We start from the raw sequence: 17500 nt of genomic DNA, 5'->3' as shown, positions 1-17500 counted from the left end.
TTCTCTGAACATCGGGGCTGACACAGGTTTTTTCAGTCACGTACGGATTAATGTATGCCATAAGTTTGGTAACAAAGTTGGCAGGTGCCCCCCCCCCCCCCCCCGGGGCTGCTATGCGCGCACGTCCTTGTGGGCTGGGATGCCACATTATGAAATCGGTTGTAGGCTGGGCCGATAAGCTTGACATAGCTTTGATAAGAACTTGGTGACATAAGCTTGACGTATAAATAATCATTTATTTTTACCATTCATTTCATTCAAACAATGTATGCAGTCATGCATTTCACTGACTCCATTCAGTCATCTCGTCCATTCATTCTATTCATCTCACTCGTGACATTCGTCTATTCCATCCATATATTTGTTCATACATTTCATTCATTCATTTTTCATTTAATCCACTATCCATTCATTGTATTCATGCATTCCATTTGTTTTCATTTATTAGGCTGTTTGTTCATTGCAATAATTTCGGGCTAACTAATGACAAACTTTGGTGAGGACATTTTGACGTCCCACAATGCTCGGCACGGCCGCCCTGCCCTCCAACCTGACTTGACCTGGCGTGACCTGACCTTCGCGGCCGCTGCCACCGACCGCAGGTCATATCTCTTAAGGGAAAATAACGAGCGCTCAAAAAACTCAAACCCAAGCCGCCATGGGTGGGTGGATTGGAGGGCAGGCACTCTGTCCAACTCAGCTATCGGGGTGGACAGAATCTTTGATTTTATTCCTTCATTCGTTCGTTCATTTCATTCATTCATTCGTTCTATTTAGCTCGCTGGGTTCATCCACGCATCCATTCTATTTAGTCATTAAGCTCATTTCATTCATGCACTTCGCTCGTTGATTTGTTCAGTTGATTTCATTCATTTATTTTATTGATTCATTTCATTCGTTGATTCATTGACAGACAAGTGCTGGTGGGCTGGCAATGACAAATGGCACGTTCATCTGCAGTGCTAGCGCAGACCAATCCAAACATTTTGTCCTGAACATTTAAGGGACTGAAATATCAGTCCGTCGGAGTGGGGGTTGACGAAATTAAGCCAACTACACCTATGGATGTGTTGCAGTGCTAGCCAGCGCCTGACGCGTGGTCGTTCTGTTCTGTAACCCAGAGATGTGCAGGGCTGTTCCGGGCCGTGGACTTCATGGAATGGTTAGCCATGCCATCGCCGCTCTGCAATGCTGATGGGAGGTGTACCATTGACATCCGAAATTGTGTTATTTAGGTTATCGCAATTTCGCGACTTGAATACAGTCCACTTCCCGCTTCTGAACCAATTTCCTTGGTTTCCGGCTGTCTGACACCTTGCGGGCAGGTGTCGGGGTGGTGGCACGCTGGTCGTATACGGCCGGGCCGACAGCCGACCGGAGCTGCTGCGGAGGACGTGCGGCTCCAGCCGCCCTGCTGCTCTCATGTCGCCCGACAGTCGGCTGTTGCTGGAGCTGGCCACAGGCGGCGCCACCGGCGACGCTGCCGGCTTCAGCGCCACCTACCAGGTTGAAGAAAGCATCATGGCCTGCTCTGCACAGGGAGGCGCACATGACAGACACTACCTGTGAAGTAATTCAGCTTGACTCACACGAACCGTAATTATGCTCAAACAGCAGCCTTGCAAGGGCGTTTGAGCTCATGTGTAAGCGACGGCACTTCCGCGGTCCCTGAATAAAATATACGCCATGGTCGGTAAACAACTGAACGCAACTTCACGCGCTGCGCACCGGAGACCACGCGCCTGGGCTGCACACAAAGTACACGCACAACACGCACATTTCACGATCTCCAAGATATCAAACTTGAGGACGCAGCTCTTAAACACTGTCCGCATTAACTTACCCTAGCACGCTTTCGTCGCCACGTTGACGCCAGGGTCTGTTCTTTCCGCTGCACTACCTTTCGATGATTGATGGCGATTTGGGGTCTTTGGGCGCGTTGCCTGCAGGTCATGCAGCACCCATTCCACTACCCATCAAAACACCGACAGCCTGACACGGAGCTTAACGCTCCATCAAGAATTTATTCGATGCTACAATTAACATCAAGAGAGCGTTCAACTGACCAGAAACCTACTCCGTCGCCTTCCGTGGGACACGCGGAGATCCTTGCGGCATCGCGGGCGGGCGCGGAGCGCTGCGAGTCGAGCCCGACTGTCTGAATCTCACACCAAGTACATCGAGCCAACTACACCGAACAAACACATGTATCTAGGGCGGCCCACCGGGCCCACTTCCTCGTCATGGCGCGCGCACACCTCTTGTTGGGTTAATTCAGAACACAAAGCCGGCGGCGCCCGTCCTTCGTGGCGGGTCGGGCGCCAGCCGCCAGCCGCGGACTCACAGAGCCAAACCGAGGTTAAGTAGTTGCTTTTAACAGCTGACTCCACTCCGGCACGCCCCTGTGCCGGCGAAGCCCTTGGAGTGGAGCGCGACTGCCGTGCGCTCGGCCACGCCCCGCCGGCCGGCTGGCGACGGGCCGGCGCGCGGCGCCCAGTCGTGCCTCGCGGCCGTCTACCGATGATTCCGATGTGAGAATAAATTAAATGAAAGACATCGAGACAAAGTCGGTGCCCGGCGGTGTCGGCCAACGGCGGCGGGCGCCAGCCTCGCACCACCGCCGGCAATTTCGCGTTTTGGCTTCAGACGGCTGAAACGAGACGCTACTTGACGAAACACAACATGAGAAATCTCGAAAATCCTCTATCACATTCACGTAAAACCTGGACAGCAGTACGTTGCCGGTGGGCAAACTATGCCAGTGCTCCAAGGGCCGGGGCGGGCGCGCGCGCCGGTGCAGCTGATACCGCCAACGGCCGCTCAACAAAGTTAGACAACCCAAATACTGTTAAATACCGTGCCGTCAAATGTCGAGCGAGCGGAACAAGCGTGTTATGCGTCAAAACCGAAGTCTGCAAAGGTTGGCGATCTTCCCTTCAGCCAGCGCGGGGCCGGGTCGGAAGGGGCCGGGGCATCGGTGCTGCCACCACGCGGAGACACTTGAAACCACTGTTATCGGATGGTAACGACTTATGCTTCAAGACAACCGCTGCCAAATGTAGACATCCGACTCTTCGAATTCCCCAGATCGAACACAAATCGATTGGTCGAACAGTTTCGGTGAATTAATTCTTGTCGACTCCCATCACTTTTGAACAGAAGACGGACCCAGTGAGACTCCTCCGGCGCCGGCTCGGGCGTCTCGCCCTGGCGGCGGCGGCGGGGGCGGCAGCACCCGAGCCCCGGCCCGCAGCGGGCGCCCACAGCCCCGGAAGGTACAGCGCAGACGGAAGGTTCGGCCGGCCAGGCAGCGGACCGCCGCCTCAGGCCATCTTGGGCGTGTAGGCGGCCGCGTTGGGGTCCAGCTGGCTCTTGGGTGGCTCGGCCGTCATCTTGAGGTCGTAGAGGTCCGAGTTGGCGCCCGGGTATGGCTCGATGCCGCCGTAGCCGTTGTGATCGCCCGAGACGCCGGCCGACGAGAGGCCAGGCATCACGGACAGCACATCGGCCAGCTTGGCATGCAGGTCCGAGATCTCGCGGTCCTTGGCGGACAGTTGCGCTGTCGACACGGGCGCGGGTCAGACACGGGCGTGGGGGAGGGGGGACAGATCAGGGGGCTACGTCGCCGAGGTCACTTCAGGAACACAGGCGTCAACAAAGCTGAGCTCGCGAACTGACCGCGCATCTAAGCATAGTATCAACGGTGTTAACTGCGTCGCGATGCCCGGGGCATGAGCTCGAACGCCCGCTTCGACCGCGCAGACGTGCCCATCCGAGGCCCACGCGCCAATTGCAAGAACCCGACGCCAGCTGCTCACTTTTGTTTATCTCCACCTCTCGCTTGGCGTCGCCCAGCGCCGCGAACAGGTCCATCTTGAGTCGCGTCTCGGAGGAGAGGTTCTTCTCCAGGTACTGGTTCTTCTCCTGCATGGCCGACAGCGCCGACATCAGCACCTCCGAGTCGCTCTGCGAGTCCTTGATCTCGTGAAGGCTCTGTAACGGACGGCCAGGGGCGGGGTGAGAGCGTTGGCGCCGCGGTCAGCGGCGGCGGCGTCTCCGCGACAGCGGCCGGCTGAGCTCATAGCAACAGGACCGCTGGCAGAAACGCGACCACTCTCCGACTGTGATAACCTGAAGTGCAGCAACAACCGCTGGAACGATGCGCTGGTGTCGTTGATATACCCGCAGGAGTCTGTTCGCTTGTGGCTGGGAGAATGGCTTCGAAAAAACAACAGAAAACAGGGACCTCATCCCCTCAATTGCACAGCCCGATGTGATTTACTGATTGCAATTCTTCTACATCTATTTTGGACCTATTTTGGTTGATTAGCTTGATGTCGAAGTTATTTGTCGTGGGTGTTTCAGATGTCGTGTCTTCGGATGATTTCTGCAGCAATGGCCTACGGCAGAAAATTCGCATAAAACGCTTTGTGGGTGCTTTTAATGCCACTTATGACTGCTAGACAAGGAAAACAGGGTCAAAATAAGGACAGCCTCGACCCTACCATCCCTCCCGGGAGCACTTTCTAATGTAAATTTTCAGGAACAGGTGTTCGCATCGCCGTAATCTTAGCAACGTAGCTAAACGGACGCAAGACGTGCGCGTCCACATGGCGTCTCAGGCACAAAACGCTGAAACCGGATGCGCGGAAATGCTTGCCGATATCTGACGCGTGACCATCCCTCCAGCATCTTCATTAATCATGTTCATTTAAATGCCGTACTGCGTCAAACAAGAAATCATTTGTGTACATGAAACCATGCCAAGCGCCGCCCACTGGCCGCCGCCTTGGCCGGCACTGCCGCCAGCCTGGCCCAGCCCAGCTGAGCCGAGCGCCGCCCGCTCGCCGCCGCCTTGGGCAGCACTGCCGCCAGCCTGGCCCAGCCCGGCTGAGCCGAGCCGCCGGCCGGCTGGCCGCGGCCAGGCCCGCCTCACTGACCTGCAGCTCGCGCTAGGCCGGCCGGCCGCGGCCAGGCCCACCTCACTGACCTGCAGCTCGCGCTCGGCTGACCGCACGCGGTCCTCGTACTGCTTGTTCTCGCGGCGCAGCTGGCGCGTCTCGGCCTCGAGGTCACGGCGGCGCGCCTTACACTGCTCCGTGCAGCGGGGCGCCTGCTCGGCCGCCTGCGCCACCTGCCGAACAAGCGCCGAACACGCTATCGCACGCGCCGCACCACGACCGGCGCCAGATGGGTGGCCGGGTGGACACAAAGACGATCGTAGGAACGACGTCACGGTTCTAGGGCGGGGTGCATACTCCAGACATCATGGTTGTAGCCAACATCAGCCAGCCCCGCCCAACACGACGTTTCCCATATGCGAGTGTGAGAGACGGGACCTTCCAAAGCTAAAAGCCAACTGCCAAGAAAATGGGGTCTTCATTCACGCCCTCCCGCCGGTTAAACCAGCTTTCGGGTCCACGAGGCTCCAGCAACTCATTACCACGGCCGAAGCGGCTGACGGGGGAAACATCGCTAGCTTAGCGTCGGCCGGGAAGGCACTGGCGTGAGTCTCGCACGGGATCGTACCTTTTTCTTCTCCTGCTGCAGCTGAGACTCCAGGCCCTGGCGAAGCTTCCTCTCTTCAGCCACCTTCTTCTCCAGCGTGACCACCGTCTGTTTGTCCTGCTGCCGACACGTTACCAGATTGTGCAGCCTGCAAGCGAAAACAGGGCCTCGTGTTTAAAGACTGGAGTGATGACAGTGTGATGTGCCGCGTGATGTGATGTGATGTGCTGGAATGCCAACAGCCGTCAGCGACACGGGCTAACGAATGTGCTCAGCATAGGAACGCAAGTCCACGCTGCCGTCCACTGATCAGCCTGTATCTTCAGTGTCATCACATCCTACGACAAGGCCCTGACTCAGGCAAAGGCGCCAGAAGTCTGATGTTGGTGTTTGCAGGTTGGCGGTTCTGACCAGCGTTCTGAATCACAAAGCTAGCGCGAATGGGGGATGTTTAAGCCAGTTAATAGGTGATGTGCACATTATAAGCTACGTACATACAGCACTTCCGCTCAGTGCACCGCTACTGTATTCATCCAGATTTGGTGTCCGATAGTAACGCTTACATGATCAATGAAGAGTGACGGGCACAGAGAGAGTAAAAAGAAAGACACGCGATGAGCTGCACAAGAAGTGATACTGGTGGACGATTTCTAGCAACGATATAAATTTGGATGCTCAACCTTCCTCGTGCGCATGACATTCAGAGACTTTCGGAGGCTCATGCGGTGCTATCTGTCGTTACGACTGAAGCCCACGGACATAACCCACGATAAAACTGAAGCGGAAACACCCCGCCTTTGACTGTAGCTCTGAAGAACCCTGCCTATCAAGCGTCGCGAGCCAGGACTCCGCAGCGTCCGCTTCTATCAGCCTCTGCCGCCCTATCGTTGACTGCGGCGGGTGGGGGAGGGGGGAGGAGGCGTGTAAGGGTTTACCCGGTACGGACCGGGAGCCGACCGACCAGGCGAGTGGGCGCACGCTTCTGCGCTCGCCGGCCACGCGCGGGGTCACGACAGCGGACGGGGCCGACGGGACGGAGCCGGCTGACTCGCACCGAGCCGATGCCTGCCGCCCGCGGAGCGGAGCCAGAGCTCTTCCGGGGCTGAGCAGCCCCGACCGCTGACCGCGCGCGTCAGTGACGGCGGGGCGGGCTCGCTCAGGGCGGACCAGTGTCAGTCCGAGTGCGGGTCATCAGCGCCACTGACCCCGTGCATCGGCGACGGCGGGGCGCGCTCGCTCAGGGCGGACCAGCGTCAGTCCGAGTGCGGGTCATCAGCGCCACTGACCCCGTGCATCGGCGACGGCGGGGCGGGCTCGCTCAGGGCGGACCAGCGTCAGCCCGAGTGCGGGTCATCAGCCCCACTGACCCCGTGCACCGGCGACGACGGGGCGGGCTCGCTCAGGGCGGACCAGCGTCAGTCCGAGTGCGGGTCATCAGCGCCACTGACCCCGTGCACCAGCGACGACGGGGCGGGCTCGCTCGGGGCGGACCAGCGTCAGTCCGAGTGCGGGTCATCAGCGCCACTGACCCCGTGCATCGGCGACGGCGGGGCGGGCTCGCTCAGGGCGGACCAGCGTCAGTCCGAGTGCGGGTCATCAGCGCCACTGACCCCGTGCATCGGCGACGGCGGGGCGGGCTCGCTCAGGGCGGACCAGTGTCAGCCCCGCCCTCCGGGCGTCAGCTCCCCCGGCCGGGCCTCACTTGGACTGGAGACTGTCGTTGTCAAGCTGGAGCAGCTGCAGCTGGTTGCGGGCGTTGCGCTCCTGGATGACCAGGTTGGACACCTGCGAGCGCAGCTCCTGCTCCGTCTGCCGGCTCGAGTTGAGGTCGGCTCGCAGTCGCTTGACGTCCAGCTCCAACCTGCGGCCGGACACGACACAGTCAGCGGCGGCGAGCGCACCGCGTGCCGACCGGCGCCTACCACAACACCACCCGCTACGTGCTCCTCCTACATCACCATGCGGCCCGGCTAGCAGCGACGCGGATTGTAGGAAGCGAAATAGAGTGTACGGCTTGAGGCGTTATGGTGACGGCGACATCCTCACGCGACGTCTGCGAGCTCCCACTGCAGCTGTACGATTTAATCCATCTCGCCTTGCGTGCGTAGTTCACGCAGATTTCTGGAAAGATTGCGATAAAGCAGTGACGACATCCGAGCATAACCAACGACGCGTTAGTACTTAAAGTAGCGGCGGGGACGGCGACGGCGCCGAGGGCGCTAGCGACTCACTTTGTGACGTTCTCGTCCTTGGGCGGAGGCCCCGAGGTGACGGCCGCCACCGGCGCCTCCTTCGCCCGCGACTTTTTCTCCTTGGAGGAGCAGCTGCTGCTCGTCCACTTGGACGACCGCTGCGTCTGCGAGCAGTTCTTGTAGTTCTTCTCCTTGTCTTCCGACTCGTCGAACTCGTTTATGGACCTGTAACGCGGCAATCACACATTCTAGGAAGCATTCATGGACGGGAGTATTGTATTACCAGCCTATCGAGAAGCCCGGGGTACTGGCACAAAGCAGTTACACTGTCGGGCCCATCTCGGAAGTACTCTGTCGACTCATCTCAGAAGCACTCGTCGAATCCATCTCAGAAGCACTCGTCAGGCCCATCTCAGAGGCACTCCGTCGAGCCCACCTTAGAACCACTATCAACGGCCCCTCACGCGGCACAGTCGCAACTAGCACACTCTGGCCTTGTCGCATGCTACACTCCTGTCACGATGGGTTTCCACACACGGCAGCACAAAGTGGTCATCGACGGGTACCCCGGGCGATGGCTGGAGACCGGGCCATAGGACCCCTCCTCGTCCTCCCAGTGACCTGCACCTGGGAGGGTCAGCTTCGCCACGCGTCAAAGGCGGGGCTATAAAACTGATCGATCACACAGAATGACGGAGCGCCCGAATGCGACACCCACATATCCGCGCTGCCCTCCATCCGTTCGAGGAGAGCACGGACGGTGGGTCAGTCATAACACCTGAGAGTACCCCAGGAGTTGGCGCTTCTGCTGGTTCTGGCGGGGCTTCACGGAGACCTCAACACGGACGGCATGACACCCCGGATTACCCCGGGAGTCGACGTTCTCGCTGGCTCTGACAGGGCTTCACGGAGACCTCAACACGGACGGCATGACGCCCCCAGTGTACTCCGGGAGTCGGCGAACGCATTAGTCCTGACCGGACTCCACACGGTGGGTCAGCCACGATACCAAAGTGGGAAGCCGGGCCAGCCGTTTGGCGCGCCGTCTATAGGTCGTCGCATGCCACGGAGCGGCGAGGCAAGTAGTGGCTACAAAACGGCCGCCAAAGCGCGCCGTGGCAAGACTGAAGCCATACTATCATTATATGCTGGGATGAGGGAATGGAGCCGGTGTATTTCGGGGTATACCCTCGCAAAGTGACCCGACATTTAGCTGACCTTCGGAAATTGCACAGTATGCCATCCGTGATTGACATTTTGCCCGGCGGGGATCTCATTTATTATCGGAGCATTGTGCTCCGAGGTCAGCGTCCGTAAAGAAAGTACATCCCTCACAACGCGCCCATTGCGGGAGGGGAGGCAAAACAGAGTTCTGGGGAAGCCAACGAAATCCGATATAACCATATGCACGGACAAGATAGCGTAGCGACATGGTATCGGGTGTCCTCCCAACAATTGCATTAAAAATAAAGGCATATTAGAAAGTGAGCTCGCCGTCATCTTTATTTCATTTTCATTTTAAGGTTACATTCACGCAATTTTGTAAAATATGATTCCGTTCCAAACAAGAGACAGCCAAGAGGTCACCCCGGTTCTATGAAAACAATGCCGGGTCAGCTGATGGCTGGCCCTCCACTGCGAAGATAGTCACGAAAAAGCCGCAGAGCAAATGGGAGTTACTGAACTAAAAGCCACCATGAACCACGAAATGTCACTTCGTTTTACCCACACCCACGCACGAATAAATTGTAGCCGCACCCAGAAATGAAAGCATGTTCGTTTTCACAACAGCTTTTTCGCAAATCCTAATCTTGCCAGCTTAAACAAAATGACTGAAGGAGCAACAGCGTGAGGCGAGTAACGCTGTCGGGACACCGAGCGATGGCTCGCTCCGGCGGAGACCACCCAGCCAGGATCGCATCCATCAAAGATGCGTTTCCCGACAGCATTCCGATCATCAGCCGCGCTTGAAGACAGAGGCGGGATTGGAATGCGTGCGTTATTGCGAGACACGCCGTTACCCATATCGCTCAAAGGTTAGTTACGCTCACAGCGGCGCGACCAACACTGAGGTCAGTGAGGTCCGGACGGCGTGACTGGGTCAGTGCGGGCCCAGTCACTTGGGTTCGTTGAGCTACTTTTGCTAGCTATTTTTATTTAGCTACTCATTATCATTTATTTCAGTATATTATGAACTACGCACGCTACCTTGTACTATGCCATCAGGACATTCATCATTACATAAAAATGAAGAGACGAGCCCCTGGACAAACCTATCGTTTATTCCACACTTCACAGGGCGTCTCACATAGCTGCCACGAAAATAAAGTGTATCTGTTTGATGTGCAACGGATTACCTGCCAACAAAACAAATTTATGAACCATTACCGCAAGCTTTTTGGAATGTCAAAAAGGTTAATGCTGCATACTTAATTGATATAATTGAAAATGTGCGTTTTTTGCACCAACTTTGATAGGATATAATATACAAACCATATTTGGTTCTAAAGAACAGATTGCATTCAGCTTACTTCACATCGATTGCGGTGTGTCAACTGGCCTCGAGCGCGTCACCAAGGAGAGTTGGTACTGGGTTGCCTTGGGAACAGCTAGGTAAGAACAAGACAATCAAGCTCAACCAATATAATATAATATACAAATCAGGATATAATATACAAACCATATTTGGTTCTAAAGAACAGATTGCATTCAGCTTACTTCACATCGATTGCGGTGTGTCAACTGACCTCGAGCGCGTCACCAAGGAGAGTTGGTACTGGGTTGCCTTGGGAACAGCTAGGTAAGAACAAGACAATCAAGCTCAACTAATTTTACCTCTCGAAACAGGCTCACTTATGCTCGCTCAGAGAAGATGAGAGCCCACTTCAGCGATAAGAAAATCCCCAGCAGAAAACCATGCCCCTCCAAACTGAACGTTATTTGGTGAAATAAGATACTGGAAATCAGAGCATTGACGATATAACAAGCGCAAGAGATCGGCACTCAACCGGCAAGAGGTACGGGAGATCCAGCGACCAATCGATAGGAAACCAGAGGCTCTGAGGCACCTGGCGCAACAAGTGTGACTAACAAGATCTCTTCACAACACGTTTTGACGAAGAGCTGAAACTTACGACCCCTTAATCCACGGTGCGACAGAAACTTTCAGAAACAGATTGTCAGAGCCAGGCCTTTCTGGACAGTATTGGCTGACAGACGAAGCTCACTTCCACGCAGGCGAACACGCCAACCGCTGTAATCACATATTTTAAAGTGAGAAATCCACCAAAGGAGGTCCTGCAATTTCCTTCGCATCCGCCTAGTCACCGTCTGATGTGTGTTTGGTACCTAAGGGATAATCGGACCACCTGTCTTAGAGGACGGTGCCGGTGGGGTGGTGCCGGTCAACTCCTAATGTTACCACAGCATGCTCAAACGCTTTTGGGGCGCTCTCCCCGCCCATGACGTAGCGGGCCGACATTATCACCTCACAAAGGCTTCTCAGCAAGGTGGCGTGACAGCCCACACGCCGTGGACATAACTGACCCAGCTCAACGGGGAAGGACGCCTGGGATCTACGGGCGCCGTCATGAAATAGCCGGCGCACCCGCTCAATTTAATCTCCCTGCATTCATAGTAATGGGGGAGGGGGAGGGGGAGGGGTAACTCCAGTATTGTATGCGCGAAAATCCCGTACATACTGCCTCAACTGAAGCGAGTGATCAGAACTGCGTTACTCGGGATACCGTGGGACACATGTGCTCGGGTGGCCCAAGGGACCAAGCGGCGTGCCACCATGCGTGCTCAACGAAAGGGAGGGCAGCTTGAGGCACGCGTTCTCGTGAGCGACACCCTTCAATGATGGCTCCATGCCATGTAAAGAAACTTTAACATGTCATGCCCTAAGCTAATACTATAATTTAAAATTCAATTTGGGATTAACGACGTCATGAAAAAAACACATCCACACTTCGGGGGCATCCATTACTCGCGCCTTACCAGGCGCGCCGTTCGCACGGAAAGCCGTTGACTCGCGCGGAGAGCCGGGCCAGCACTAAGCGCAAGCTGGCCCCACATACACGGCCCGGAGCAAAGCCTGGATCCGAGGCAGCCCGCCGCCGTCACTCACCCCCTTCGCTGCTCCATAAACTCCAGGTCGCCGTTAAGCGAGCCGTTGTGCAGTTTGCACTTGGGGCTTCGCGCCTCCTCGGACGACTTCTTATTTGACTTTGGCGACGAGTCGTGCGGCACGCCGTTTGAGATGGCCTCTTCCACCTTCTCCGGCGGCACTGGGAACACGGACGGCCGGCCGGTCACTCACCCCATCTCTAGCCTTGACACGGGTCACTGTAAGCATGGCAGCACACCTCTTCCATCCTAACAAAGGAATATGCGAAATAACGGCCGCTGATTTGCGAACCATTTACAATAGAGCATGACATTGTGGGAGATGGGCTTGGTTTTTCGTCCCTGAGAAGAAACCAAAGATGCCTATTTGATCATAAGACCGCGAAGTCGCAGACAAGGGGCAGGTGTTTGTTCAACCCAACACGAGCCAGCGGCCTGTGGCCATCACGCGGAGAAACACCACTGTCAGCCAGATACTGAAATATTACGTCATCCCTTCGATGTCTGATCGGTTCGATGGATACATAACCGCCAAAAATGAATCTCGTTTTGCATTTGTCATATGCAGACTGTGTGTGTGTGTGTGTGTGTGTGTGTGCGTGCGTGCGTGCGTGCGTGCGTGCGTGCGTGCGTGCGTGCGTGCGTGCGTGCGTGCGTGCGTGCGGTGTGTGTGTGTGTGTGTGTGTGTGTGTGTGCTCATAAAGAACAACATGAGACGGCACGGGGCCTCCTTACAACCGTAACATATTTTGGCAAATATACTCCACTGATGTCCCTCCGAAAGGTGAAAAAAAACAGTAATCTGGAAGACAATGGGAATCTCTAGCACAGGTCCTGGACGGCCGCCACCGTCTTAAGCCCGTAATGCGATGTCTGCTAACCACAGGGGGAAATCCATCCTTGCACAAGACCCGATGGATTTTGTCCGTTGCTTGGCAACCCCGACAAACGCATCCACATGGGCACGCGTCACAGACCAGCGGCACTCGCACAGACGAGGCAGGACATCGTTCCTTCGGGGCAATGAAGGAGAAAGGATTGGTAAAAAGCCCGGCCGATTTGCAAAGATAATACAGCCGCGGGGTACAATCACGGCAACGACACCGGCTCCGCGCCCGGCCGTCGTCCCAGAGCCGGGTAGAGCCGCCGGCCGCTGCGGCCGTCCACCGCGGCCAGCGCAGTGGCGGACAGATCGCAGGGCGGCTGTAGATCCCACCCGCTCGCTGGCCGACAGCGGCGGCGCGGAGGCGCGGCGGCGCGGCGACCTGCCGACCAACCGCTCAGCGTGGCCTCTCTATGGCGGTGATGAGGGGCGGGCGACCGTCCGTCGGCTGCTCTGCACGTCTGCGCCGGCAGCGGCGGACGGAGCGCGCCCGGGCTGCGCCTCCTGCCCGCTGAGGCGCGCCGCACCCCGCACCAACCTCGCTCCGCTGCCCCCTGAGGCGCGCCGCAACCCGCACCTGCCTCGCTCGCCTGTCCCTGAGGCGCACCGCGCCCCGCACCAACCTCGCTCCCCTGCCCCTGAGGCGCGCCGCAACCCGCACCTGCCTCGCTCGCCTGCCTCCTGAGGCGCCCCGCACCCCGCATCAGCCTCGCTCCCCGGCGCCACTACCTTTCCTGTCGGGGCTCTCCTCTATGGCCATGTCGGGCGGCAGCGCCTCCTGCAGCAGCTGCACCATCAGATCGTTCTGACGCGCCACAAGCTTCTGCCGTCGCAGCCGGAACCGGTGCCCGACGTAACTCTTAAAACTGAAGCCCAACGATATCACTGGGTAGCCGATACTGAAACAGACGGCGGGCAGAGGACGGTTAGTCAGCCCAAGCCAGCCGGCCATCACGGGTCGACAGGGGCCGCGGTGAGCTACGGCTCCGCCCAGTCCGCGCACATTTCATAACGCACGGAGCGAGGAGGATCGATCGCAGCACCACATGCGATAGGTCGGAGCACATAGACCGGATGTGACCGGGACGGGCAGTGTTGCACCCAGGGAACGGTCATAAGAGCCGGGGGTGGCATTCATGAAATACGGGCGACAACATGTGCGATGTGAATGATCTATTTGGCCTCTCAATGCACGTGCTGGCTATTCCTAGCCCGGCAAAACGATGACGACAGTGATACGGCAGATTCAGGATGATAAGGAATCAGAAGCTTTACGAGTGGTCATATCCACCAACGTACTACTATCGATCGCTTGATAAAAAACGAGCAGCAAAAATGACTGGGCCAAACAAAAACTTACAAAAAGATCATTTAGTCAAAGCTATGCTCGATGACGACGCCACGTCTAAAAAATCTGACGGATCTTTTACACTAGATTTTCCCCGACTCCAGAACAGCCCCAAATACGCTCCGAACGTCAGCATCGATGGATTGATTAACCCAACGGACTTCGCATGTCAGGTGCGGCCCTTCAGACCACGCTTGAACGTAATAGCGCGCCCTGTCGAGCACAGCCGCTGTGATGACGTTGCCGGAGCAACGCGCCCGAGAATTCGGCACAGCATCCGCCGCGATATTATTACGGCAAGCCTCCGAGATCTGCCTCCACCTAAACCATGGCAACCGCCCGTGAAGCGCAATAACACGCCCGTTCAGAGCCGGGAGGCGGCGCAGCAGCACAGCGACGGCGGCAGCACGGAGGGAGGGGCGCGGGATGAAATCCGACGAGACCGAGCGCAGCAGGCTGACGGCACTGCGCCGGGCTGGTCAGCGCTCTGATCCGCACGCTTCAAAACGGGGCGGCGACGTTCACGCCATAACGTTCCCGCTCATGAACAGCAGAAGAGCGCGGGCGAGCAGTGCGGCGCCGCTGGGTTTGCGGGGACGGAGCGAGCGGCGCACCACGTGCGGCATGCGTGCGTGCGGCGGCGGCGGCGGCGGCACCTGCTGCCACGACGGCCCGCAGCCATCGATCGAGGCAAGCCGGGCGGTCACAACAGGTGGCGGCCGCCGTGCGGGGCGCCGCAGCCGCCGCCGCCGCGCGCGCGCACCGTGCCGCGGCGGCGGCGGCTGCGCGTCCCGTCGGCCAGCGCGGCGCGCCATCCTTTCGGTGCGGCGCTATCGTGGGCCGCTGACGGGGCGTCGGCGCGATTGGGTCCTATCTGGCCAGCGTTGACGACATCGGCCGGCGACCAGGTGACGGCGGCCGGCGAGGACACGCGCGCGCGCACCTCCGCGAGCAGGCGCTGGCCGTGATCGATAGCGCCCCTCGCGCCGCGCCGCCGCCGCCGCTCGCGTCGACGTGCGTACGCCCGGCCGGCCCATCGGCCGCTTCCACGCGCTCGCGCGTTATTTCTGGCGCGCGCCCCGTCCGCATGGCGGCAACGCGTCGCGGCCGGCGTGGGGAGGAGGCGGCGCGGACGGATCGGGCCGGTAGTTAGGGGAGCAGCGGCGGCTCGCATTACGATGATGGTGGAGAGCGGGAGGAATTGCGGCGGTGGGGAACGCCGTCTTCTGGTTAAGGCCTCGGATTTCGGCACGTCGCCACGCGGAGGCGGCCCAATCGCGGACGCTGGCGTGGAAAGACGATGGACGGTAGAATATCCTACACGTTATGAAAAGATGCAAGCAGTTGGGAGAGAAGCCGTTCGCAAATCCATATCAATCACAGATAGGTCCAGGACTGTCCACGATCGGGTATGATTTTCAACGTCCTTCTCCGCTTGAACACCACATAAACGGGTACCGGGAAAACACGAAGCTGAATGCAACATACAGTTTAAGCCAGAGAGAAAAGCCACGCAGCATCCGAAACACACAACATTAGCAGCGACAGATCCTCAGGGTAACTTAACTCTGCGCAAAACGAACCGCTCGTTCCCATAAATCACGAATACTTAACCGCCTGCAAATAGACGGCTGCCGCGCACTTTTTGGCACTAAACAGTGAGAAGCGTTTCGTCGACGAGGTAACAAAGGAGCGGTCATCACTCCCATGCCCACATATGCCGCCAGGCTTGGGGACGCTCAATTACCCTATCCACCCGACAATACTGAGGCGAATGAATGACGAATAGCAAAGGGAATACTACCATTACACATTCCCTCTCAGACTTTCATCGTAAGAATACTACCGTTACACATTCCCTCTCCGACTTTCATCGTAAGCAAGACGGTAGAGCTCAACACGTGCAATGGGTACTCGACACCAGCGACATCGAAGCAATTACCGCCTCCCCAACGAAACCCACTTCGCTCCTTCTGCGAGCACACAATGAACCCACTCACCAATGCGCGGCGAAAGGCCGGCTGAAGTCGGCGTGAAAGAAGAGATGCTTCTCGTCTTTCAGCCTCAGGGAGGCCTCTATGTAAATAAATAGGATCCACAAGGAAATTGTGGGCAAGCAGATACCTCGCTCTGAAACACACGGAAAGAAAATCTGTTAACAGAACAGCTCACACTGCACCTTGGGTCTCTCACACAGGACCGAACCACTGCGCTGGATGACCATCAGCGAGCGCAGACGGCAATACACGACGCGACAAAACACAGCTCCGTCACGACAATCTACTGAGCGGGGGGCGTCCCCCAATTAACTAGCAAGACGCCGCTGACGTCTCCGAGCAACAGCCCGGCGCTGCATCAAGCCCGTTCGGCGGCCGTGTCCGCTGCGCAACGAGCCCTGCGTGTGTCGCGGCCAGCGGCGATCGCGTCCGCGGCGGCCGGACGGCATCAGCGGCGTCCGGGGGCGCCGCGCCGCCGCCGGGGAACGGCCGGCGGCGCGCGCCGCTCGTGCACCGGCGTGCAGACGAGCCGTCCCCCGGGCCGCGCGGCCGATCGCGGCCGGCCGCTCTCTCGCACCCAATCGATACGGAGCGGCGGCCGGCCGTCCCCTCCGCCGGGCCGCCGCGACAGCGCCGCCGGCCGACCCCACCGCGGACGGGCCGCAGACGTCCCGCTCCGGCGCCGGCAGCCTCTCTCCCCGACGCGGCTAACTCGGGCTCCCGGCGGCGGCCGTCGTCTCCGGCTGCCCGCGCCCCCAGAGGTCGGCCTCAGCCATGGCACCCTCAGAGCCAGGCCCGCACCCCCAGAGGTCGGCCTCAGCCATGGCACCCTCAGAGCCAGGCCCGCACCCCCAGAGGTCGGCCTCAGCCATGGCACCCTCAGAGCCAGGCCCGCGCCCCCAGAGGTCGGCCTCAGCCATGGCACCCTCAGAGCCAGGCCCGCACCCCAGAGGTCGGCCTCAGCCATGGCACCCTCAGAGCCAGGCCCGCACCCCCAGAGGTCGGCCTCAGCCATGGCACCCTCAGAGCCAGGCCCGCGCCCCCAGAGGTCGGCCTCAGCCATGGCACCCTCAGAGCCAGGCCCACGCCCCCAGAGGTCGGCCTCAGCCATGGCACCCTCAGAGCCAGGCCCACGCCCCCAGAGGTCGGCCTCAGCCATGGCACCCTCAGAGCCAGGCCCGCGCCCCCAGAGGTCGGCCTCAGCCATGGCACCCTCAGAGCCAGGCCCGCACCCCCAGAGGTCGGCCTCAGCCATGGCACCCTCAGAGCCAGGCCCGCGCCCCCAGAGGTCGGCCTCAGCCATGGCACCCTCAGAGCCAGGCCCGCACCCCAGAGGTCGGCCTCAGCCATGGCACCCTCAGAGCCAGGCCCGCGCCCCCAGAGGTCGGCCTCAGCCATGGCACCCTCAGAGCCAGGCCCACGCCCCCAGAGGTCGGCCTCAGCC

At 58.7% G+C, this 17500-nt stretch overlaps 3 protein-coding genes across 3 annotated transcripts in view; 1 reads left to right on the top strand and 2 right to left on the bottom strand.

Annotated features, from left to right (window-relative positions):
- LOC119100504 (sodium-coupled monocarboxylate transporter 1) overlaps window positions 1-1569 on the top strand; it is a 19190-nt gene extending 17621 nt beyond the window's left edge. The window contains exons 14-15 of the mRNA XM_037223592.1: window positions 1122-1162; window positions 1326-1569. Of these exons, the coding sequence (XP_037079487.1) occupies window positions 1122-1162; window positions 1326-1569 (285 nt within the window). The remainder of the gene's footprint in view (window positions 1-1121; window positions 1163-1325) is intronic.
- A 421-nt stretch (window positions 1570-1990) lies between these two features.
- Window positions 1991-16189, bottom strand: LOC119101523 (macoilin-1; the record flags this gene model as incomplete). Its single annotated transcript, XM_037224871.1, is given in 9 exon segments — window positions 1991-3559; window positions 3819-3993; window positions 4991-5134; window positions 5530-5656; window positions 7211-7369; window positions 7740-7925; window positions 11830-11989; window positions 13441-13610; window positions 16060-16189. Coding segments are annotated over 9 exon segments (1487 nt in total), but the record flags the coding sequence as incomplete, so codon positions are not given.
- A 574-nt stretch (window positions 16190-16763) lies between these two features.
- LOC119100503 (S-antigen protein-like) lies at window positions 16764-17359 on the bottom strand. The gene is made up of 2 exons (XM_037223591.1): window positions 16982-17359; window positions 16764-16934 (listed from the first exon to the last, which is right to left on the bottom strand). Exons 1-2 carry the CDS (start codon window positions 17357-17359, stop codon window positions 16764-16766), a joined length of 549 nt encoding a protein of 182 aa, XP_037079486.1.
- Between the last annotated feature and the right edge of the window lie 141 nt (window positions 17360-17500).

The sequence above is a fragment of the Pollicipes pollicipes genome, unplaced genomic scaffold, assembly GCF_011947565.3.
Source record: "Pollicipes pollicipes isolate AB1234 unplaced genomic scaffold, Ppol_2.1 Scaffold_4881;HRSCAF=5763_pilon_pilon_pilon, whole genome shotgun sequence".
Lineage (NCBI taxonomy): Eukaryota > Metazoa > Arthropoda > Thecostraca > Pollicipedomorpha > Pollicipedidae > Pollicipes > Pollicipes pollicipes.
This window is presented reverse-complemented; position numbering and strand designations above follow the sequence as displayed.

Coding starts and splice junctions, on each gene's coding strand:
- LOC119100503 (XM_037223591.1), bottom strand. CDS start 17,359: ATGGCTGAGGCCGACCTCTGGGGGCGCGGGCCTGGCTCTGAGGGTGCC. Junction 16,935..16,981: donor GTGCGGGCCTGGCTCTGAGG/GTGCCATGGCTG, acceptor CCTGGCTCTGAG/GGTGCCATGGCTGAGGCCGA.